The sequence below is a fragment of the Ranitomeya variabilis genome, chromosome 6 (genome assembly GCF_051348905.1).
Source record: "Ranitomeya variabilis isolate aRanVar5 chromosome 6, aRanVar5.hap1, whole genome shotgun sequence".
Classification (NCBI taxonomy): domain Eukaryota; kingdom Metazoa; phylum Chordata; class Amphibia; order Anura; family Dendrobatidae; genus Ranitomeya; species Ranitomeya variabilis.
Window position 1 is genome coordinate 584,600,806 of NC_135237.1, and position 25,541 is coordinate 584,626,346.

Sequence of the window (25,541 nt, forward strand, 5' to 3'; positions counted from 1 at the left end):
GGTCATCACTGGTAACTGTGACCTGATACAATACTGCCCCCTGTGGTCATCACTGGTGACTGTGACCTGATACAATACTGCCACCTGTGGTCATCACTGGTGACTGTGACCTGATACAATACCGCCCCCTGTGGTCATCACTGGTAACTGTGACCTGATACAATACTGCCCCCTGTGGTCATCACTGGTGACTGTGACCTGATACAATACTGCCCCCTGTGGTCATCACTGGTGACTGTGACCTGATACAATACCGCCCCCTGTGGTCATCACTGGTGACTGTGATCTGATACAATACCGCCCCCTGTGGTCATCACTGGTGACTGTTACCTGATACAATACTGCCCCCTGTGGTCATCACTGGTAACTGTGACCTGATACAATACTGCCCCCTGTGGTCATCACTGGTGACTGTGACCTGATACAATACCGCCCCCTGTGGTCATCACTGGTGACTGTGATCTGATACAATACCGCCCCCTGTGGTCATCACTGGTGACTGTTACCTGATACAATACTGCCCCCTGTGGTCATCACTGGTAACTGTGACCTGATACAATACTGCCCCCTGTGGTCATCACTGGTAACTGTGACCTGATACAATACTGCCCCCTGTGGTCATCACTGGTGACTGTTACCTGATACAATACTGCCCCCTGTGGTCATCACTGGTGACTGTGACCTGATACAATACTGCCCCCTGTGGTCATCACTGGTGACTGTGACCTGATACAATACTGCCCCCTGTGGTCATCACTGGTAACTGTGACCTGATACAATACTGCCCCCTGTGGTCATCACTGGTGACTGTGACCTGATACAATACTGCCCCCTGTGGTCATCACTGGTGACTGTGACCTGATACAATACTGCCCTCTGTGGCCATCACTGGTAACTGTGACCTGATACAATACTGCCCCCTGTGGTCATCACTGGTAACTGTGACCTGATACAATACTGCCCCCTGTGGTCATCACTGGTGACTGTAACCTGATACAATACTGCCCCCTGTGGTCATCACTGGTGACTGTAACCTGATACAATACTGCCCTCTGTGGTCATCACTGGTGACTGTGACCTGATACAATACTGCCCTCTGTGGTCATCACTGGTAACTGTGACCTGATACAATACTGCCCCCTGTGGTCATCACTGGTGACTGTGACCTGATACAATACTGCCCCCTGTGGTCATCACTGGTGACTGTGACCTGATACAATACTGCCCTCTGTGGTCATCACTGGTGACTGTGACCTGATACAATACTGCCCCCTGTGGTCATCACTGGTAACTGTGACCTGATACAATACTGCCCCCTGTGGTCATCACTGGTGACTGTGACCTGATACAATACTGCCCCCTGTGGTCATCACTGGTGACTGTGACCTGATACAATACTGCCCTCTGTGGTCATCACTGGTGACTGTGTCCTGATACAATACTGCCCCCTGTGGTCATCACTGGTGACTGTGTCCTGATACAATACTGCCCCCTGTGGTCATCACTGGTGACTGTGACCTGATACAATACTGCCCCCTGTGGTCATCACTGGTGACTGTGTCCTGATACAATACTGCCCCCTGTAGTCATCACTGGTAACTGTGACCGGATACAATACTGCCCCCTGTGGTCATCACTGGTGACTGTGACCTGATACAATACCGCCCCCTGTGGTCATCACTGGTAACTGTGACCTGATACAATACTGCCCCCTGTGGTCATCACTGGTGACTGTGACCTGATACAATACTGCCCCCTGTGGTCATCACTGGTGACTGTGACCTGATACAATACTGCCCCCTGTGGTCATCACTGGTGACTGTGACCTGATAAAATACTGCTCCCTGTGGTCATCACTGGTAACCTGATACAATACTGCTCCCTGTGGTCATCACTGGTAACTGTGACCTGATACAATACTGCCCCCTGTGGTCATCACTGGTAACTGTGACCTGATACAATACTGCCCCCTGTGGTCATCACTGGTGACTGTGACCTGATACAATACTGCCCCCTGTGGTCATCACTGGTGACTGTGACCTGATACAATACTGCCCCCTGTGGTCATCACTGGTGACTGTGACCTGATAAAATACTGCTCCCTGTGGTCATCACTGGTGACTGTGACCTGATACAATACTGCCCCCTGTGGTCATCACTGGTAACTGTGACCGGATACAATACTGCCCCCTGTGGTCATCACTGGTGACTGTGTCCTGATACAATACTGCCCCCTGTGGTCATCACTGGTGACTGTGACCTGATACAATACTGCCCCCTGTGGTCATCACTGGTGACTGTGACCGGATACAATACTGCCCCCTGTGGTCATCACTGGTGACTGTGTCCTGATACAATACTGCCCCCTGTGGTCATCACTGGTGACTGTGACCTGATACAATACTGCCCCCTGTGGTCATCACTGGTGACTGTGACCGGATACAATACTGCCCCCTGTGGTCATCACTGGTAACTGTGACCTGATACAATACTGCCCCCTGTGGTCATCACTGGTGACTGTGACCGGATACAATACTGCCCCCTGTGGTCATCACTGGTAACTGTGACCTGATACAATACTGCCCCCTGTGGTCATCACTGGTAACTGTGACCTGATACAATACTGCCCCCTGTGGTCATCACTGGTGACTGTGTCCTGATACAATACTGCCCCCTGTGGTCATCACTGGTAACTGTGACCTGATACAATACTGCCCCCTGTGGTCATCACTGGTGACTGTGTCCTGATACAATACTGCCCCCTGTGGTCATCACTGGTAACTGTGACCTGATACAATACTGCCCCCTGTGGTCATCACTGGTGACTGTGACCGGATACAATACTGCCCCCTGTGGTCATCACTGGTGACTGTGACCTGATACAATACTGCCCCCTGTGGTCATCACTGGTGACTGTGACCTGATACAATACTGCCCCCTGTGGTCATCACTGGTGACTGTGACCGGATACAATACTGCCCCCTGTGGTCATCACTGGTGACTGTGACCTGATACAATACTGCCCCCTGTGGTCATCACTGGTAACTGTGACCTGATACAATACTGCCCCCTGTGGTCATCACTGGTAACTGTGACCTGATACAATACTGCCCCCTGTGGTCATCACTGGTGACTGTGACCTGATACAATACTGCCCCCTGTGGTCATCACTGGTGACTGTGTCCTGATACAATACTGCCCCCTGTGGTCATCACTGGTAACTGTGACCTGATACAATACTGCCCCCTGTGGTCATCACTGGTGACTGTGTCCTGATACAATACTGCCCCCTGTGGTCATCACTGGTGACTGTGACCGGATACAATACTGCCCCCTGTGGTCATCACTGGTGACTGTGACCTGATACAATACTGCCCCCTGTGGTCATCACTGGTGACTGTGTCCTGATACAATACTGCCCCCTGTGGTCATCACTGGTAACTGTGACCTGATACAATACTGCCCCCTGTGGTCATCACTGGTGACTGTGACCGGATACAATACTGCCCCCTGTGGTCATCACTGGTAACTGTGACCTGATACAATACTGCCCCCTGTGGTCATCACTGGTGACTGTGTCCTGATACAATACTGCCCCCTGTGGTCATCACTGGTGACTGTGACCGGATACAATACTGCCCCCTGTGGTCATCACTGGTAACTGTGACCTGATACAATACTGCCCCCTGTGGTCATCACTGGTAACTGTGACCTGATACAATACTGCCCCCTGTGGTCATCACTGGTAACTGTGACCTGATACAATACTGCCCCCTGTGGTCATCACTGGTGACTGTGACCGGATACAATACTGCCCCCTGTGGTCATCACTGGTGACTGTGACCTGATACAATACTGCCCCCTGTGGTCATCACTGGTAACTGTGACCTGATACAATACTGCCCCCTGTGGTCATCACTGGTAACTGTGACCTGATACAATACTGCCCCCTGTGGTCATCACTGGTGACTGTGACCGGATACAATACTGCCCCCTGTGGTCATCACTGGTGACTGTGACCTGATACAATACTGCCCCCTGTGGTCATCACTGGTAACTGTGACCTGATACAATACTGCTCCCTGTGGTCATCACTGGTAACTGTGACCTGATACAATACCGCCCCCTGTGGTCATCACTGGTGACTGTGACCTGATACAATACTGCCCCCTGTGGTCATCACTGGTGACTGTGTCCTGATACAATACTGCCCCCTGTGGTCATCACTGGTGACTGTGACCTGATACAATACTGCCCCCTGTGGTCATTACTAGTAACTGTGATCCGATACAATACTGCCCCCTGTGGTCATCACTGGTGACTGTGACCTGATAAAATACTGCTCCCTGTGGTCATCACTGGTAACCTGATACAATACTGCCCCCTGTGGTCATCACTGGTAACTGTGACCGGATACAATACTGCCCCCTGTGGTCATCACTGGTGACTGTGACCTGATACAATACTGCCCCCTGTGGTCATCACTGGTGACTGTGACCTGATAAAATACTGCTCCCTGTGGTCATCACTGGTGACTGTGACCTGATACAATACCGCCCCCTGTGGTCATCACTGGTGACTGTGTCCTGATACAATACTGCCCCCTGTGGTCATCACTGGTAACTGTGACCGGATACAATACTGCCCCCTGTGGTCATCACTGGTGACTGTGACCGGATACAATACTGCCCCCTGTGGTCATCACTGGTAACTGTGACCGGATACAATACTGCCCCCTGTGGTCATCACTGGTGACTGTGACCGGATACAATACCGCCCCCTGTGGTCATCACTGGTGACTGTGTCCTGATACAATACTGCCCCCTGTGGTCATCACTGGTGACTGTGACCTGATACAATACTGCCCCCTGTGGTCATCACTGGTGACTGTGACCTGATACAATACTGCCCCCTGTGGTCATCACTGGTAACTGTGACCGGATACAATACTGCCCCCTGTGGTCATCACTGGTGACTGTGACCTGATACAATACTGCCCCCTGTGGTCATCACTGGTGACTGTGTCCTGATACAATACTGCCCCCTGTGGTCATCACTGGTGACTGTGACCTGATACAATACTGCCCCCTGTGGTCATCACTGGTAACTGTGACCTGATACAATACTGCCCCCTGTGGTCATTACTAATAACTTTGATCTGATACTTACCCCTGTAGTTATTTAACAGTTATTTAATTTGCAGCAGACGAGCTTTACTGCGGCTGGGTGAGACTGGGAAGCAAGAAAGTAAAAGAGGTCATGAAGGTGAGACCCCTGGATTCAGTGTCTGGCTCTGCTATTTGTATGAGACCCTGAATCCGCATCACAAACGTTTAGGTCGGCGTCACACTGGCGAGTTTTACGGACGTAAGAGCGCAGAAACTACATCCGTAAAACTCGCATAACATACGGCACAATGCTTCTCAATGGGGCTGCTCCTATCAGCCGTATATTACGGTTCAGTATTATACGGCGTTCTACGGCCGTACAAAATCGCAGCATGCTGCGTTTGTCACCGTATTGCGCAAAAAAATCGCCAATGAAAGTCTATGGGGGCGAGAAAAATACGGATTCCACACTGACCTGCAGTGTGACTTGCGAGAAATACGCAGCGGTGTTAGTGAAAAGTCGGTAATTCAATTGCCGGCTTTTCATTTCTCCTGCACAAACCCGACAGGATATCAGACATGATTACATACAGTAAACCATCTCATATCCCCTTTTTTTTGCATATTCCACACTACTAATGTTAGTAGCGTGTATGTGCAAAATTTGTGCACTGTAGCTGCTAAAATAAAGGGTTAAATGGCAGAAAAAATTGGCGTGGGCTCCCGCGCAATTTTCTCCGCCAGAGTGGTAAAGCCAGTGACTGAGGGCAGATATTAATAGCCAGGAGAGGGTCCATGGTTATTGGCCCCCCCTGGCTACAAACATCTGCCCCCAGCCACCCCAGAAAAGGCACATCTGGAAGATGCCCCTATTCTGGCACTTGGCCACTCTCTTCCCACTCCCTGTAGCGGTGGGATATGGGGTAATGAAGGGTTAATGTCACCTTGCTATTGTAAGGTGACATTAAGCCAGATTAATAATGGAGAGGCGTCAATTATGACACCTATCCATTATTAATCCAATTGTAGGAAAGGGTTAAAAAAACACACACACACATGATTAAAAAGGATTTTAATGAAAGAAACACACAGGTTGTTGTAATAATTTATTGTTCTCGCAATCCATTTGCAAACCCTCGCTTGGCAAAATAATAAACGCACAAGATACATACCTTCTGATGTCAGATCACGTCCCACGAAGTAATCCATCTGAAGGGGTTAACTAATATTACAGGCAGGAGCCCTGCTAAATGCAGCGGTGCTCGTGCTTGTAATTCCCCAGCGAATGAATGAAATGTAGGTCAATGACCTACATTTCCTTCAGTCGCGGTGAGGCGCCCCCTGGTGGATGTCCTCATATGACCTGGAGCGTGGGAAAAAGTTCCCAGGCTGCAGTTCATGAGAACATCCAGCAGGGGCGCATCACCGCGACTCAAAGTAAGTACAGATCCAGCTTTCCTTTCAGCACCCGGGGATTACAGACACGAGCGAGTGGTTTATCGCAGCTCGTGCCTGTAATATTATTTTAACCCCTTCAGATGGATTACTTCGTGGGACGCGATCGGACATCAGAAGGTATGTATCTTGTGCGTTAATTATTTTGCCAAGCGAGGGCCTGGAAATGGATTGCGAGAGCAATAAATTATTACAACAACCGCTGTGTTTATTTCATTAAAATACTTTGAAATCATGTGTGTGTGTGTTTTTTAACCCTTTCCAACAATTGGATTAATAATGGATAGGTGTCATAATTGACGCCTCTCCATTATTAATCTGGCTTAATGTCACCTTACAATAGCAAGGTGACATTAACCCTTCATTACCCCATATCCCACCGCTACAGGGAGTGGGAAGAGAGTGGCCAAGTGCCAGAATAGGCGCATCTTCCAGATGTGCCTTTTCTGGGGTTGCTGGGGGCAGATGTTTTTAGCCAGGGGGGGGGGCCAATAACCATGGACCCTCTCTAGGCTATTAATATCTGCCCTCAGTCACTGGCTTTACTACTCTGGCGGAGAAAATTGCGCGGGAGCCCACGCCAATTTTTTCCGCCATTTAACCCTTTATTTCAGCAGCTACAGCGCTGAAATTTTGCACATACACACTACTAACATTAGTAGTGTGGAATATGCAAAAAAAAGGGGATATGAGATGGTTTACTGTATGTAAACCATGTCTCATATCCTGTCGGGTTTGGGAAGGAGAAATGAAAAGCCGGCAATTGAATTACCGGCTGTTCACAGATATCGCGCTGAATGAAATCTAAATACAGAATATATATATACAGGTCCTTCTCAAAAAATTAGCATATAGTGTTAAATTTCATTATTTACCATAATGTAATGATTACAATTAAACTTTCATATATTATAGATTCATTATCCACCAACTGAAATTTGTCAGGTCTTTTATTGTTTTAATACTGATGATTTTGGCCTACAACTCCTGATAACCCAAAAAACCTGTCTCAATAAATTAGCATATCAAGAAAAGGTTCTCTAAACGACCTATTACCCTAATCTTCTGAATCAACTAATTAACTCTAAACACATGCAAAAGATACCTGAGGCTTTTAAAAACTCCCTGCCTGGTTCATTACTCAAAACCCCCATCATGGATAAGACTAGCGACCTGACAGATGTCAAGAAGGCCATCATTGACACCCTCAAGCAAGAGGGTAAGACCCAGAAAGAAATTTCTCAACAAATAGGCTGTTCCCAGAGTGCTGTATCAAGGCACCTCAATGGTAAGTCTGTTGGAAGGAAACAATATGGCAGAAAACGCTGTACAACGAGAAGAGGTGACCGGACCCTGAGGAAGATTGTGGAGAAGGACCGATTCCAGACCTTGGGGAACCTGAGGAAGCAGTGGACTGAGTCTGGAATGGTGCCGCATTCCCCAGGTAAAGCCACTTTTGAACCATAAACAGCGGCAGAAGCGCCTGACCTGGGCTACAGAGAAGCAGCACTGGACTGTTGCTAAGTGGTCCCAAGTACTTTTTTCTGATGAAAGCAAATTTTGCATGTCATTCGGAAATCAAGGTGCCAGAGTCTGGAGGAAGACTGGGGAGAAGGAAATGCCAAAATGCCTGAAGTCCAGTGTCAAGTACCCACAGTCAGTGATGGTGTGGGGTGCCATGTCAGCTGCTGGTGTTGGTCCACTGTGTTTCATCAAGGGCAGGGTCAATGCAGCTAGCTATCAGGAGATTTTGGAGCACTTCATGCTTCCATCGGCTGAAATGCTTTATGGAGATGAAGATTTCATTTTTCAGCACGACCTGGCACCTGCTCACAGTGCCAAAACCACTGGTAAATGGTTTACTGACCATGGTATTACTGTGCTCAATTGGCCTGCCAACTCTCCTGACCTGAACCCCATAGAGAATCTGTGGGATATTGTGAAGAGAAAGTTGAGAGACGCAAGACCCAACACTCTGGATGAGCTTAAGGCCGCTATTGAAGCATCCTGGGCCTCCATAACATCTCAGCAGTGTCACAGGCTGATTGCCTCCATGCCACGCCGCATTGAAGCAGTCATTTCTGCCAAAGGATTCCCGACCAAGTATTGAGTGCATAACTGAACATTATTATTTGATGGTTTTTTTGTTTGTTATTAAAAAACACTTTTATTTGATTGGACGGGTGAAATATGCTAATTTATTGAGACAGGTTTTTTGGGTTATCAGGAGTTGTATGCCAAAATCATCAGTATTAAAACAATAAAAGACCTGACAAATTTCAGTTGGTGGATAATGAATCTATAATATATGAAAGTTTAAGTGTAATCATTACATTATGGTAAATAATGAAATTTAACACTATATGCTAATTTTTTGAGAAGGACCTGTATATATATGTGTCTCAATGACATATATATATATATATATATATATATATATATATATATATATACTGTATATATGTTTTCCCTAACATTTGAGCACATAAATCCATTAGATGTCGGTTTTGCAAGCCTGCGCGAAAATCTCGCAGTACGGATGCCATATGGATTACATACGGAGGATGCCATGCGCAAAATACGCTGACACACCCTGACTACGGATCACTATTTTGGGAACATTTCTCCGTATTACGGCCGTAGTACGGACGTATAATACGTGGCGTATTGTCTTACGCCAAGTGTGACTCCAGCCTTAAACTGTAGTCTGGGCAGCTGCTGCACACAGTAACATCAGCATACACAATGCCAGGCATCTGCTGGAGAGGTGTAAAGCTCGTCATCACTGGACTATGGGGCTGTACTGATAATATCAGCATGCACAATGCCAGGCGTCTGCTGGGGAGATGTAAATGTCGTCATCACTGGACTATGGGGAGCTGTACTGATAATATCAGCATGCACAATGCCAGGCGTCTGCTGGGGAGATGTAAAGCTCGTCATCACTGGACCATGGGGAGCTGTACTGATAATATCAGCATGCACAATGCCAGGTGTCTGCTGGAGAGAGGTAAAGGTCGTCATCACTGGACTATGGGGCTGTACTAATAATATCAGCATGCACAATGCCAGGCGTCTGCTGGAGATTTGTAAAGCTCGTCATCACTGGACTATGGGGGAGATGTACTGATAATATCAGCATGCACAATGCCAGGCATCTGCTGGAGAGATGTAAAGCTCATCATCACTGGACTATGGGGAGCTGTACTAATAGTATCAGCATGCACAATGCCAGGCATCTGCTGGAGAGATGTAAAGCTCATCATCACTGGACTATGGGGAGCTGTACTAATAATATCAGCATGCACAATGCCAGGCGTCTGCTGGAGAGTGGTAAAGCTCATCATCACTGGACTATGGTGGAGCTGTACTAATAATATCAGCATGCACAATGCCAGGCGTCTGCTGGGGAGATGTAAAGCTCGTCATCACTGGACCATGGGGAGCTGTACTGATAATATCAGCATGCACAATGCCAGGCGTCTGCTGGAGAGATGTAAAGCTCGTCATCACTGGACTATGGTGGAGCTGTACTAATAATATCAGCATGCACAATGCCAGGCGTCTGCTGGAGAGATGTAAAGCTCGTCATCACTGGACTATGGTGGAGCTGTACTAATAATATCAGCATGCACAATGCCAGGCATCTGCTGGGGAGGTGTAAAGCTCATCATCACTGGACTATGGGGAGCTGTACTAATAATATCAGCATGCACAATGCCAGGCATCTGCTGGAGAGATGTAAAGCTCATCATCACTGGACTATGGGGAGCTGTACTAATAATATCAGCATGCACAATGCCAGGCGTCTGCTGGAGAGATGTAAAGCTCGTCATCACTGGACTATGGGGGAGCTGTACTGATAATATCAGCATGCACAATGCCAGGCATCTGCTGGAGAGATGTAAAGCTCGTCATCACTGGACTATGGAAAGCTGTACTAATAATATCAGCATGCACAAAGCCAGGCGTCTGCTGGAGAGGTGTAAAGCTCGTCATCACTGGACTATGGGGCTGTACTGATAATATCAGCATGCACAATGCCAGGCATCTGCTGGGGAGATTGAAAGCTTGTCATCACTGGACTACGGGGAGCTGTACTAACAATATCAGCATGCACAATGCCAGGCGTCTGCTGGAGAGGTGTAAAGGTTGACATCACTGGACTATGGGGAGCTGTACTGATAATATCAGCATGCACAATGCCAGGCGTCTGCTGGAGAGAGGTAAAGCTCGTCATCACTGGACTATGGGGCTGTACTGATAATATCAGCATGCACAATGCCAGGCATCTGCTGGGGAGATTGAAAGCTTGTCATCACTGGACTACGGGGAGCTGTACTAACAATATCAGCATGCACAATGCCAGGCGTCTGCTGGAGAGGTGTAAAGGTTGACATCACTGGACTATGGGGAGCTGTACTGATAATATCAGCATGCACAATGCCAGGCGTCTGCTGGAGAGAGGTAAAGCTCGTCATCACTGGACTATAGGGGACCTGTACTAATGATATCAGCATGCACAATGCCAGGCGTCTGCTGGAGAGTGGTAAAGCTCGTCATCTCTGGACTATGGGGCTGTACTGATAATATCAGCATGCACAATGCCAGGCGTCTGCTGCAGAGAGGTAAAGCTCGTCATCACTGGACTATGGGGGACCTGTACTAATGATATCAGCATGCACAATGCCAGGCGTCTGCTGGAGAGATGTAAAGCTCGTCATCACTGGACTATGGGGAGCTGTACTAATAATATCAGCATGCACAATGCCAGGCGTCTGCTGGGGAGATGTAAAGGTCGTCATCACTGGACTATGGGGAGCTGTACTGATGATATCAGCATGCACAATGCCAGGCGTCTGCTGGAGAGATGTAAAGCTCGTCATCACTGGACTATGGGGAGCTGTACTAATAATATCAGCATGCACAATGTCAGGCGTCTGCTGGGGAGATGTAAAGCTCGTCATCACTGGACTATGGGGGAGATGTACTGATAATATCAGCATGCACAATGCCAGGCATCTGCTGGAGAGATGTAAAGCTCATCATCATTGGACTATGGGGCTGTACTAATAATATCAGCATGCACAATGCCAGGCGTCTGCTGGGGAGATGTAAAGCTCATCATCACTGGACTATGGGGAGCTGTACTAATAATATCAGCATGCACAATGCCAGGCGTCTGCTGGAGAGATGTAAAGCTCGTCATCACTGGACTATGGAAAGCTGTACTAATAATATCAGCATGCACAATGCCAGGCGTCTGCTGGGGAGATGTAAAGCTCGTCATCACTGGACTATGGGGAGCTGTACTGATAATATCAGCATGCACAATACCAGGCGTCTGCTGGGGAGATGTAAAGGTCGTCATCAGTGGACTATGGGGAGCTGTACTGATAATATCAGCATGCACAATGCAAGGTGTCTGCTGGGGAGATGTAAAGCTCGTCATCACTGGACTATGGGGCTGTACTAATAATATCAGCATGCACAATGTCAGGCGTCTGCTGGGGAGATGTAAAGCTCGTCATCACTGGACCATGGGGAGCTGTACTGATAATATCAGCATGCACAATGCCAGGTGTCTGCTGGAGAGAGGTAAAGGTCGTCATCACTGGACTATGGGGCTGTACTAATAATATCAGCACGCACAATGTCAGGCGTCTGCTGGAGAGATGTAAAGCTCGTCATCACTGGACTATGGGGCTGTACTAAAAATATCAGCATGCACAATGCCAGGCGTCTGCTGGGGAGATGTAAAGCTCGTCATCATTGGACTATGGGGAGCTGTACTGATAATATCAGCATGCAAAATGCCAGGCGTCTGCTGGAGAGAGGTAAAGCATGTCATCACTGGACTATGGGGAGCTGTACTGATAATATCAGCATGCACAATGCCAGGTGTCTGCTGGAGAGAGGTAAAGGTCGTCATCACTGGACTATGGGGCTGTACTAATAATATCAGCATGCACAATGTCAGGCGTCTGCTGGGGAGATGTAAAGCTCGTCATCACTGGAGTATGGGGGAGCTGTACTGATAATATCAGCATGCACAATGCCAGGCGTCTGCTGGGGAGATGTAAAGCTCGTCATCACTGGACTATGGGGCTGTACTAATAATATCAGCATGCACAATGCCAGGCGTCTGCTGGAGAGGTGTAAAGCACGTCATCACTGGACTATGGGGAGCTGTACTAATAATATCAGCATGCACAATGCCAGGTGTCTGCTGGAGAGGTGTAAAGCTCATCATCACTGGACTATGGGGAGCTGTACTGATAATATCAGCATGCACAATGGCAGGCGTCTGCTGGGGAGATGTAAAGCTCGTCATCACTGGACTATGGGGCTGTACTGATAATATCAGCATGCACAATGCCAGGTGTCTGCTGGAGAGAGGTAAAGGTCGTCATCACTGGACTATGGGGCTGCACTAATAATATCAGCATGCACAATGCCAGGTGTCTGCTGGAGAGGTGTAAAGCTCGTCATCACTGGACTATGGGGCTGTACTAATAATATCAGCATGCACAATGCCAGGCGTCTGCTGGAGAGGTGTAAAGCTCGTCATCTCTGGACTATGGGGCTGTACTAATAATATCAGCATGCACAATGCCAGGCGTCTGCCGGGGAGATATAAAGCTCATCATCACTGGACTATGGGGAGCTGTACTGATAATATCAGCATGCACAATGCCAGGCGTCTGCCGGGGAGATGTAAAGCTCATCATAACTGGACTATGGGGAGCTGTACTGATAATATCAGCATGCACAATGCCAGGCGTCTGCTGGAGAGGTGTAAAGCTCGTCATCACTGGACTATGGGGAGCTGTACTAATAATATCAGCATGCACAATGCCAGGCGTCTGTTAGAGAGCTTTAAAGCTCGTCATCACTGGACTATGGGGGAGCTGTACTAATAATATCAGCATGCACAATGTCAGGCGTCTGCTGGAGAGGTGTAAAGCTTGTCATCACTGGACTATGGGGCTGTACTAATAATATCAGCATGCACAATGTCAGGCGTCTGCTGGGGAGATGTAAAGCTCGTCATCACTGGACTATGGGGCTGTACTAATAATATCAGCATGGACAATGCCAGGTGTCTGCCGGGGAGATGTAAAGCTCATCATCACTGGACTATGGGGAGCTGTACTGATAATATCAGCATGCACAATGCCAGGCGTCTGCTGGAGAGGTGTAAAGCTCGTCATCACTGGACTATGGGGAGCTGTACTAATAATATCAGCATGCACAATGCCAGGCGTCTGTTAGAGAGCTTTAAAGCTCGTCATCACTGGACTATGGGGGAGCTGTACTAATAATATCAGCATGCACAATGCCAGGCGTCTGCTGGAGAGATGTAAAGCTCGTCATCACTGGACTATGGAAAGCTGTACTAATAATATCAGCATGCACAATGTCAGTAGTCTGCTGGGGAGATGTAAAGCTCGTCATCACTGGACTATGGGGATGTACTGATAATATCAGCATGCACAATGCCAGGCGTCTGCTGGGGAGATGTAAAGCTCGTCATCACTGGACTATGGGGAGCTGTACTGATAATATCAGCATGCACAATACCAGGCGTCTGCTGGGGAGATGTAAAGGTCGTCATCACTGGACTATGGGGAGCTGTACTGATAATATCAGCATGCACAATGCAAGGTGTCTGCTGGGGAGATGTAAAGCTTGTCATCACTGGACTATGGGGCTGTACTAATAATATCAGCATGCACAATGTCAGGCGTCTGCTGGGGAGATGTAAAGCTCGTCATCACTGGACCATGGGGAGCTGTACTGATAATATCAGCATGCACAATGCCAGGTGTCTGCTGGAGAGAGGTAAAGGTCGTCATCACTGGACTATGGGGCTGTACTAATAATATCAGCACGCACAATGTCAGGCGTCTGCTGGAGAGATGTAAAGCTCGTCATCACTGGACTATGGGGCTGTACTAAAAATATCAGCATGCACAATGCCAGGCGTCTGCTGGGGAGATGTAAAGCTCGTCATCATTGGACTATGGGGAGCTGTACTGATAATATCAGCATGCAAAATGCCAGGCGTCTGCTGGAGAGAGGTAAAGCATGTCATCACTGGACTATGGGGAGCTGTACTGATAATATCAGCATGCACAATGCCAGGTGTCTGCTGGAGAGAGGTAAAGGTCGTCATCACTGGACTATGGGGCTGTACTAATAATATCAGCATGCACAATGTCAGGCGTCTGCTGGGGAGATGTAAAGCTCGTCATCACTGGAGTATGGGGGAGCTGTACTGATAATATCAGCATGCACAATGCCAGGCGTCTGCTGGGGAGATGTAAAGCTCGTCATCACTGGACTATGGGGCTGTACTAATAATATCAGCATGCACAATGCCAGGCGTCTGCTGGAGAGGTGTAAAGCACGTCATCACTGGACTATGGGGAGCTGTACTAATAATATCAGCATGCACAATGCCAGGCGTCTGCTGGAGAGGTGTAAAGCTCATCATCACTGGACTATGGGGAGCTGTACTAATAATATCAGCATGCACAATGCCAGGCGTCTGCTGGGGAGATGTAAAGCTCGTCATCACTGGACTATGGGGCTGCACTAATAATATCAGCATGCACAATGCCAGGTGTCTGCTGGAGAGGTGTAAAGCTCGTCATCACTGGACTATGGGGCTGTACTAATAATATCAGCATGCACAATGCCAGGCGTCTGCTGGAGAGGTGTAAAGCTCGTCATCTCTGGACTATGGGGCTGTACTAATAATATCAGCATGCACAATGCCAGGCGTCTGCCGGGGAGATATAAAGCTCATCATCACTGGACTATGGGGAGCTGTACTGATAATATCAGCATGCACAATGCCAGGCGTCTGCTGGGGAGATGTAAAGCTCGTCATCACTGGACTATGGGGCTGCACTAATAATATCAGCATGCACAATGCCAGGTGTCTGCTGGAGAGGTGTAAAGCTCGTCATCACTGGACTATGGGGCTGTACTAATAATATCAGCATGCACAATGCCAGGCGTCTGCTGGAGAGGTGTAAAGCTCGTCATCTCTGGACTATGGGGCTGTACTAATAATATCAGCATGCACAATGCCAGGCGTCTGCCGGGGAGATATAAAGCTCATCATCACTGGACTATGGGGAGCTGTACTGATAATATCAGCATGCACAATGCCAGGCGTCTGCCGGGGAGATGTAAAGCTCATCATAACTGGACTATGGGGAGCTGTACTGATAATATCAGCATGCACAATGCCAGGCGTCTGTTAGAGAGCTTTAAAGCTCGTCATCACTGGACTATGGGGGAGCTGTACTAATAATATCAGCATGCACAATGTCAGGCGTCTGCTGGAGAGGTGTAAAGCTTGTCATCACTGGACTATGGGGCTGTACTAATAATATCAGCATGCACAATGTCAGGCGTCTGCTGGGGAGATGTAAAGCTCGTCATCACTGGACTATGGGGCTGTACTAATAATATCAGCATGGACAATGCCAGGTGTCTGCCGGGGAGATGTAAAGCTCATCATCACTGGACTATGGGGAGCTGTACTGATAATATCAGCATGCACAATGCCAGGCGTCTGCTAGAGAGATGTAAAGCTCGTCATCACTGGACTATGGGGAGCTGTACTAATATCAGCATACACAATGCCAGGCGTCTGCTGGAGAGGTGTAAAGCTCGTCATCACTGGACTATGGGGAGCTGTTCTAATAATATCAGCATGCACAATGCCAGGCGTCTGCCGGGGAGATGTAAAGCTCATCATCACTGGACTATGGGGAGCTGTACTGATAATATCAGCATGCACATTGCCAGGCGTCTGCTGGAGAGGTGTAAAGCTCGTCATCACTGGACTATGGCGCTTTACTAATAATATCAGCATGCACAATGTCAGGCGTCTGCTGGAGAGATGTAAAGCTCGTCATCACTGGACTATGGGGCTGTACTGATAATATCAGCATGCACAATGTCAGGCGTCTGCCGGGGAGATGTAAAGCTCATCATCACTGGACTATGGGGGAGCTGTACTGATAATATCAGCATGCACAATGCCAGGCGTCTGCTGGGGAGATGTAAAGCTCGTCATCACTGTACTATGGGGCTGTACTGATAATATCAGCATGCACAATGCCAGGCGTCTGCTGGGGAGATGTAAAGCTCGTCATCACTGGACTATGGGGGAGCTGTACTAATAATATCAGCATGCACAATGCCAGGCGTCTGCTGGGGAGATGTAAAGCTCGTCATCACTGGACTATGGGGGAGCTGTACTAATAATATCAGCATGCACAATGCCAGGCGTCTGCTGGGGAGATGTAAAGCTCGTCATCACTGTACTATGGGGCTGTACTGATAATATCAGCATGCACAATGCCAGGCGTCTGCTGGGGAGATGTAAAGCTCATCATCACTGGACTATGGGGGAGCTGTACTAATAATATCAGCATGCACAATGCCAGGCGTCTGCTGGAGAGATGTAAAGCTCGTCATCACTGGACTATGGAGCTGTACTGATAATATCAGCATGCACAGTGCCAGGCGTCTGCTGGGGAGGTGTAAAGCTCGTCATCACTGGACTATGGGGCTGTACTGATAATATCAGCATGCACAATGCCAGGCGTCTGCTGGGGAGATGTAAAGCTCGTCATCACTGGACTATGGGGGAGCTGTACTAATAATATCAGCATGCACAATGCCAGGCATCTGCTGGGGAGATGTAAAGCTCGTCATCACTGGACTATGGGGAGCTGTACTGATAATATCAGCATGCACAATGCCAGGCGTCTGCTGGGGAGATGTAAAGCTCGTCATCACTGGACTATGGAGCTGTACTGATAATATCAGCATGCACAATGCCAGGCGTCTGCCGGGGAGATGTAAAGCTCATCATCACTGGACTATGGGGCTGTACTGATAATATCAGCATGCACAATGCCAGGCGTCTGCTGGAGAGGTGTAAAGCTCGTCATCACTGGACTGTGGGGAGCTGTACTGATAATATCAGCATGCACAATGCCAGGCGTCTGCCGGGGAGATGTAAAGCTCGTCATCACTGGACTATGGAGCTGTACTGATAATATCAGCATGCACAATGCCAGGTGTCTGCCGGGGAGATGTAAAGCTCATCATCACTGGACTATGGGGAGCTGTACTGATAATATCAGCATGCACAAAGCCAGGCGTCTGCTAGAGAGATGTAAAGCTCGTCATCACTGGACTATGGGGAGCTGTACTGATAATATCAGCATGCACAATGCCAGGCGTCTGCTGGAGAGGTGTAAAGCTCGTCATCACTGGACTATGGGGAGCTGTTCTAATAATATCAGCATGCACAATGCCAGGCGTCTGCCGGGGAGATGTAAAGCTCATCATCACTGGACTATGGGGAGCTGTACTGATAATATCAGCATGCACATTGCCAGGCGTCTGCTGGAGAGATGTAAAGCTCGTCATAACTGGACTATGGCGCTGTACTAATAATATCAGCATGCACAATGTCAGGCGTCTGCTGGAGAGGTGTAAAGCTCGTCATCACTGTACTATGGGGCTGTACTGATAATATCAGCATGCACAATGTCAGGCGTCTGCTGGAGAGATGTAAAGCTCGTCATCACTGGCCTATGGGGCTGTACTGATAATATCAGCATGCACAATGCCAGGCGTCTGCTGGAGAGGTGTAAAGCTCGTCATCACTGGACTATGGGGCTGTACTAATAATATCAGCATGCACAATGCCAGGCGTCTGCTGGAGAGATGTAAAGCTCGTCATCACTGCACTGTGGGGAGCTGTACTGATAATATCAGCATGCACAATGCCAGGCGTCTGCCGGAGAGGTGTAAAGCTCGTCATCACTGGACTATGGGGCTGTACTAATAATATCAGCATGCACAATGCCAGGCGTCTGCTGCGGAGATGTAAAGCTCGTCATCACTGGACTATGGAGCTGTACTGATAATATCAGCATGCACAATGCCAGGCGTCTGCTGGAGAGATGTAAAGCTCGTCATCACTGGAATATGGGGCTGTACTAATAATATCAGCATGCACAATGCCAGGCGTCTGCTGGAGAGATGTAAAGCTCGTCATCACTGGACTATGGGGCTGTACTAATAATATCAGCATGCACAATGCCAGGCGTCTGCTGGAGAGGTGTAAAGCTCGTCATCACTGGACTATGGGGAGCTGTACTAATATCAGCATGCACAATGCCAGGCGTCTGTTAGAGAGCTTTAAAGCTCGTCATCACTGGACTATGGGGGAGCTGTACTAATAATATCAGCATGCACAATGTCAGGCGTCTGCTGGAGAGGTGTAAAGCTTGTCATCACTGGACTATGGGGCTGTACTAATAATATCAGCATGCACAATGTCAGGCGTCTGCTGGGGAGATGTAAAGCTCGTCATCACTGGACTATGGGGCTGTACTAATAATATCAGCATGGACAATGCCAGGTGTCTGCCGGGGAGATGTAAAGCTCATCATCACTGGACTATGGGGAGCTGTACTGATAATATCAGCATGCACAATGCCAGGCGTCTGCTAGAGAGATGTAAAGCTCGTCATCACTGGACTATGGGGAGCTGTACTAATATCAGCATACACAATGCCAGGCGTCTGCTGGAGAGGTGTAAAGCTCGTCATCACTGGACTATGGGGAGCTGTTCTAATAATATCAGCATGCACAATGCCAGGCGTCTGCCGGGGAGATGTAAAGCTCATCATCACTGGACTATGGGGAGCTGTACTGATAATATCAGCATGCACATTGCCAGGCGTCTGCTGGAGAGGTGTAAAGCTCGTCATCACTGGACTATGGCGCTTTACTAATAATATCAGCATGCACAATGTCAGGCGTCTGCTGGAGAGATGTAAAGCTCGTCATCACTGGACTATGGGGCTGTACTGATAATATCAGCATGCACAATGTCAGGCGTCTGCCGGGGAGATGTAAAGCTCATCATCACTGGACTATGGGGAGCTGTACTGATAATATCAGCATGCACAATGCCAGGCGTCTGCTGGAGAGGTGTAAAGCTCGTCATCACTGGACTATGGGGAGCTGTTCTAATAATATCAGCATGCACAATGCCAGGCGTCTGCCGGGGAGATGTAAAGCTCATCATCACTGGACTATGGGGAGCTGTACTGATAATATCAGCATGCACATTGCCAGGCGTCTGCTGGAGAGATGTAAAGCTCGTCATCACTGGACTATGGCGCTGTACTAATAATATCAGCATGCACAATGTCAGGCGTCTGCTGGAGAGGTGTAAAGCTCGTCATCACTGTACTATGGGGCTGTACTGATAATATCAGCATGCACAATGTCAGGCGTCTGCTGGAGAGATGTAAAGCTCGTCATCACTGGCCTATGGGGCTGTACTGATAATATCAGCATGCACAATGCCAGGCGTCTGCTGGAGAGGTGTAAAGCTCGTCATCACTGGACTATGGGGCTGTACTAATAATATCAGCATGCACAATGCCAGGCGTCTGCTGGAGAGATGTAAAGCTCGTCATCACTGCACTGTGGGGAGCTGTACTGATAATATCAGCATGCACAATGCCAGGCGTCTGCCGGAGAGGTGTAAAGCTCGTCATCACTGGACTATGGGGCTGTACTAATAATATCAGCATGCACAATGCCAGGCGTCTGCTGCGGAGATGTAAAGCTCGTCATCACTGGACTATGGAGCTGTACTGATAATATCAGCATGCACAATGCCAGGCGTCTGCTGGAGAGATGTAAAGCTCGTCATCACTGGACTATGGGGCTGTACTAATAATATCAGCATGCACAATGCCAGGCGTCTGCTGGAGAGATGTAAAGCTCGTCATCACTGGACTATGGGGCTGTACTAATAATATCAGCATGCACAATGCCAGGCGTCTGCTGGAGAGGTGTAAAGCTCGTCATCACTGGACTATGGGGAGCTGTACTGATAATATCAGCATGCACAATGCCAGGCGTCTGCTGGAGAGGTGTAAAGCTCGTCATCACTGGACTATGGGGCTGTACTAATAATATCAGCATGCACAATGCCAGGCGTCTGCTGGAGAGGTGTAAAGCTCGTCATCACTGGACTATGGGGCTGTACTAATAATATCAGCATGCACAATGCCAGGCGTCTGCTGGAGAGGTGTAAAGCTCGTCATCACTGGACTATGGGGAGCTGTACTGATAATATCAGCATGCACAATGCCAGGCGTCTGCTGGAGAGGTGTAAAGCTCGTCATCACTGGACTATGGGGCTGTACTAATAATATCAGCATGCACAATGCCAGGCGTCTGCTGGAGAGGTGTAAAGCTCGTCATCACTGGACTATGGGGCTGTACTAATAATATCAGCATGCACAATGCCAGGCGTCTGCTGGAGAGATGTAAAGCTCGTCATCACTGGACTATGGGGCTGTACTAATAATATCAGCATGCACAATGCCAGGCGTCTGCTGGAGAGGTGTAAAGCTCGTCATCACTGGACTATGGGGAGCTGTACTGATAATATCAGCATGCACAATGCCAGGCGTCTGCTGGAGAGGTGTAAAGCTCGTCATCACTGGACTATGGGGAGCTGTACTGATAATATCAGCATGCACAATGCCAGGCGTCTGCTGGAGAGGTGTAAAGCTCGTCATCACTGGACTATGGGGCTGTACTAATAATATCAGCATGCACAATGCCAGGCGTCTGCTGGGGAGATGTAAAGCTCGTCATCACTGTACTATGGGGCTGTACTGATAATATCAGCATGCACAATGCCAGGCGTCTGCTGGGGAGATGTAAAGCTCGTCATCACTGGACTATGGAGCTGTACTGATAATATCAGCATGCACAATGCCAGGCGTCTGCTGCGGAGATGTAAAGCTCGTCATCACTGGACTATGGGGAGCTGTACTGATAATATCAGCATGCACAAAGCCAGGCGTCTGCTGGAGAGGTGTAAAGCACGTCATCACTGGACTATGGGGCTGTAGTGATAATATCAGCATGCACAATGCCAGGCGTCTGCTTGGGAGATGTAAAGCTCGTCATCACTGTACTATGGGGCTGTACTGATAATATCAGCATGCACAATGCCAGGCGTCTGCTGGAGAGGTGTAAAGCTCGTCATCACTGGACTATGGGGCTGTACTAATAATATCAGCATGCACAATGCCAGGCGTCTGCCGGGGAGATGTAAAGCTTATCATCACTGGACTATGGGGCTGTACTGATAATATCAGCATGCACAATGCCAGGCGTCTGCTGGGGAGATGTAAAGCTCGTCATCACTGGACTATGGGGCTGTACTAATAATATCAGCATGCACAATGCCAGGCGTCTGTTGGGGAGATGTAAAGCTCGTCATCACTGGACTATGGAGTTGTGAATGTGTTCTTGTGATAATCCTTGTTACTATCTGGTGGTATGATGATGCAGGAATCTGTTAAGGGTTTACAACTGAAGGCTCAGTGGTTAGCACTGGAGTCCTGAGTTCAAATCCCGCCTGGGACAACATCTGCGGGGAGTTTCCATGCTCTCCCCGTGTTTGCGTGGGTTTCCTCCAGGTACTCCGGTTTGCTTCCACATTCCATAGACATACTGATAGGGGATCTAGATTGTGAGCCCCAATGGGGACAGTGCTGAGAATGTCTGTTTACAAGGCTGATGGTGCTATTGAGTAAAATAAATACACTGACAAACATAGATTTCCCAGTTGTCAAAGAATGACACTTGGGAGATGTAACAGAATCCCAGCGCTGCCATCCATTGTCAAGGAGCGCAGTCAGGGGGTCCTAACTGAACCAACCAGGCTGTTATGTTTTTGCCACAAACAGCCCTCTGCTGCCCCCTATCGTCTAGGTGACTCAATTTAAACCGAAGGAAAGCAGCGATAATAAATCTAAGTATCAGCACTGGAGTCTGACACTTCACCTCCCTCTGTGAAGCAGACTCCAGTATGTACTGATTGGGTGCAATCTAACCGGAGTCTATTTCCTTATGTACATGTCTGGCCTAGGCTACTTTCACACTAGCGTCGGGCACTGCACGTCGCAATGCGTCGTTGTGGATAAAAAACACATCTTGCAAAGTTGCCCGCATGATGTGTTTTTTTTCCATACACTTTTATTAGCGACGCATTGCGACGCAGTGCCACACATCGCAACCTTCGTGCGACGGTTGCGTCATGTTTTGGCGCACCGCCGCCACAACAAAAGTTACATGTAACTTTTTTTGTGCGTCGAAACTGCCATTTTCAAGCGCGCATACGCGGCCGAAACTCCGCCCCCTCATCCCCGGACCTCACAATGGGCAGCGGAAGCGTCGTAAGACTGCTTCCGCTGCCCACGTCGGGTATTTTTTGCACAGTATGCGTCGGTACGTCGGGCCGACGATAGTGTGAAAGCAGCCCTAGAGATTTACCCTGTGGTTACCTCACACTGTTGAGCAAAGATATAAAAGTCACAATGTGCATGACATAAATGATATTTACGATAACCGATTTCCTTCTGTTTGGTTTGAGGCAGCTTTTTAACTTGAAATGTATGGTGTTAAACTATTATGACTAAAGAGTTGATGTTTATTTGGCTGTATACAGACATTTCTTGATCCTTACGCGACCTACATGTCGTTTGATATGTATGGTTATCTTTTCATATATAGGACACATGGCATGTCTGTTGCCAGCGATCTGGTCACTATTGCTTTAGGTCTTGTAGGCAGGGGTCACAGTTATGAAAAAAATATGCATATTCTTCCCCGATTAGTCCTGAAGTTGAAAATGTATGTGTCATGGTGTGACCCGACCCAACGGGTGCTCGGTCAACGGACGGCACAACTCACAAACAACGGGATGGAAAAGGTGAGAGGAAGGCCCTACCCGTAGGGAATGGGGGATGGTCACCACCTGAGCTCAAACCTGAGCCTGTCCCTGCACTCACCTAACGCCCTAGGTGGGTCCTTCTCCCCGCCGCCGTCAGATTACCTCATCCCTAGTAGTCACCTTTTACTGCCCTGGATAGTGCACTGGCTGACAAGTAGCACTAGCCTCACCTCTGCAGATAATACACACAGGCGGAATTGACAAACACCAAAGGGATAAGGTATCAAAAACACCACCCTTCGCTTATGTACACCGCTTCTAAGCTCCACACCACAGATAACAACAGCAACTGAATTCCAAACACCAGACGTGGCTGACACCAGAGAGCTGCTCCTGCTAGGCTGGTCTCCAGAAAGAAACTGTATCGCCAGCAGTCAGCTGATGCATCAGGTGACTTTTTAAAGGATGGTGGGAGTGGTCACCACCTGCATCAGCTGACCCAGCAGCACTGCAGTAACATCAGATAGCCAGCGGGAAAAACTGACATTAACCCCCGATAGTCCAAAAGGAAAAAAGTTTTAAACTGAGTGCAACCAGAGCTGCCATTAATCCAAAAATGGATCCTGACAGTACCCCCCCTTCAATGAGGGGCTTCTGGACCCTCAACACCGGACCTCACCAGAAAACGACACATGGTGAGGATGCCTTGATCTACCAGAGTTCACCTCTGAAATCACCTGACTCTCAGGTTTAAGGCGAACGCAGCCCTATGGAGGTGATGATAACGTAGGCTCCGGAGACGCCACAAATCTCCAGAGCCCCGACCTGTGGAATGAGTTGTGTATGTGCATTACTGGGGGTAACTCTAACTGAAAAGTCCCCGGGCTGAGAATGGATGACACCTGATTTGGCCTGATCACCCTAGCACACTTCCACCCGGTGTTTTTGGTGGACACCCAAACATACTCGTTCACACACAGGTCTGGACCTGAAAGTTTATTTCCACGCATACGTTTGCCACAAGATGGTGAACTTATCGAGGAACCGACAACAGAAGCGTCCCCCTGTGTCACCACACTCATACCCCCACTATGCACAGAGGGAACCACCACCCTCCCCTGATCCCTCCTCCTAAGAGGACTCCGACACACAGGGTTTACTGGTGGTAAGGGTTGAGTCTTGCCCCTACTCCCTGGCAGTACCTCTGCTGCCCCCACTGGAGAATGAGGGAAGGTTGCAGAAAGACGGCAGAGATCATAGCACCCGGGCAGCAGTCCTTACATGACTGGTCCAAGCTGACTACTTCCCTGGACCACCAAACTATGAAGGGGTTGTGTTTTTTCAACCAAGGGAGACCTAAAACAATGGGAGTTGGCATACCCTTCAAGACATAGCACGACAAGGACTCTTCATGATGAGTTGATGTATATCATCTACTACTTGGGTCACCCTCCCCTAGCTGAGTGGGACAGAGTCAATGACCTGAACGCTTAGGGGTCTCACTAGCGTCCTACTCCTCACACCATGGGTTAGAACAAAGCGGGCATCCACCAAATTGACTCACGCTCCACTGTCCACAAGCACCGGTACTGTCTCAGTTACCCCGACAACCATCACTTCAACAGGTATGGTACACTGAAATGAGAAGATAGAGGAAATATACACACTCAGGTCGCCTCCCTCCATGCGACCAGGGGGACGCGGCTTTTGAGATGGTGATGGTACTTTGGCATGAGCTGGTCAGACATTGATAAAATGACCAGTCTGCCCACAGTAGAAACATGCCCCCCATACCACGGCTAACCACAGGCAACCCCGTTTGAGATGACACTCCTCCCACCTGTATAGGTTCATCCATCTGCACCAGTGTCCTCCTCCCTAGAAAGGACAACAGGGGACAGATTTGGTGTATGTCTCTGGATGTATATCCACCCAGATAGCAAGGAACATTGCGGCTTCCAACGACCTAGGAGCAGCGTACTTGTAGATAAGTGACAGACCCTGACAAAAATGGCTTCTAAGGACAGGGTCATTCCACTGCATGTCAGTGGCCCACCTCCTGAACTCTGAGCAATACTCCTCAGCCGGCCGGCCCCCTTGCTTTATTTTGCAGAGTCGACACTCAGCCAGGAAGATGCCATCAGGATCCCCATAGACCA

At 48.6% G+C, this 25,541-nt stretch overlaps 1 protein-coding gene across 3 annotated transcripts in view; it reads left to right on the forward strand.

Moving 5' to 3' along the window:
* WDR97 (WD repeat domain 97) overlaps positions 1-25,541 on the forward strand; it is a 684,776-nt gene that overhangs the window by 649,204 nt on the left and 10,031 nt on the right. For 2 of the 3 annotated variants that reach the window (XM_077271608.1, XM_077271609.1), the window contains one exon: positions 5,204-5,265. The exons of the other annotated variant lie outside the window; for it this stretch is intronic. In XM_077271608.1, the coding sequence (XP_077127723.1) occupies positions 5,204-5,265 (62 nt within the window). The remainder of the gene's footprint in view (positions 1-5,203; positions 5,266-25,541) is intronic. 3 annotated transcript variants of the gene reach the window in all.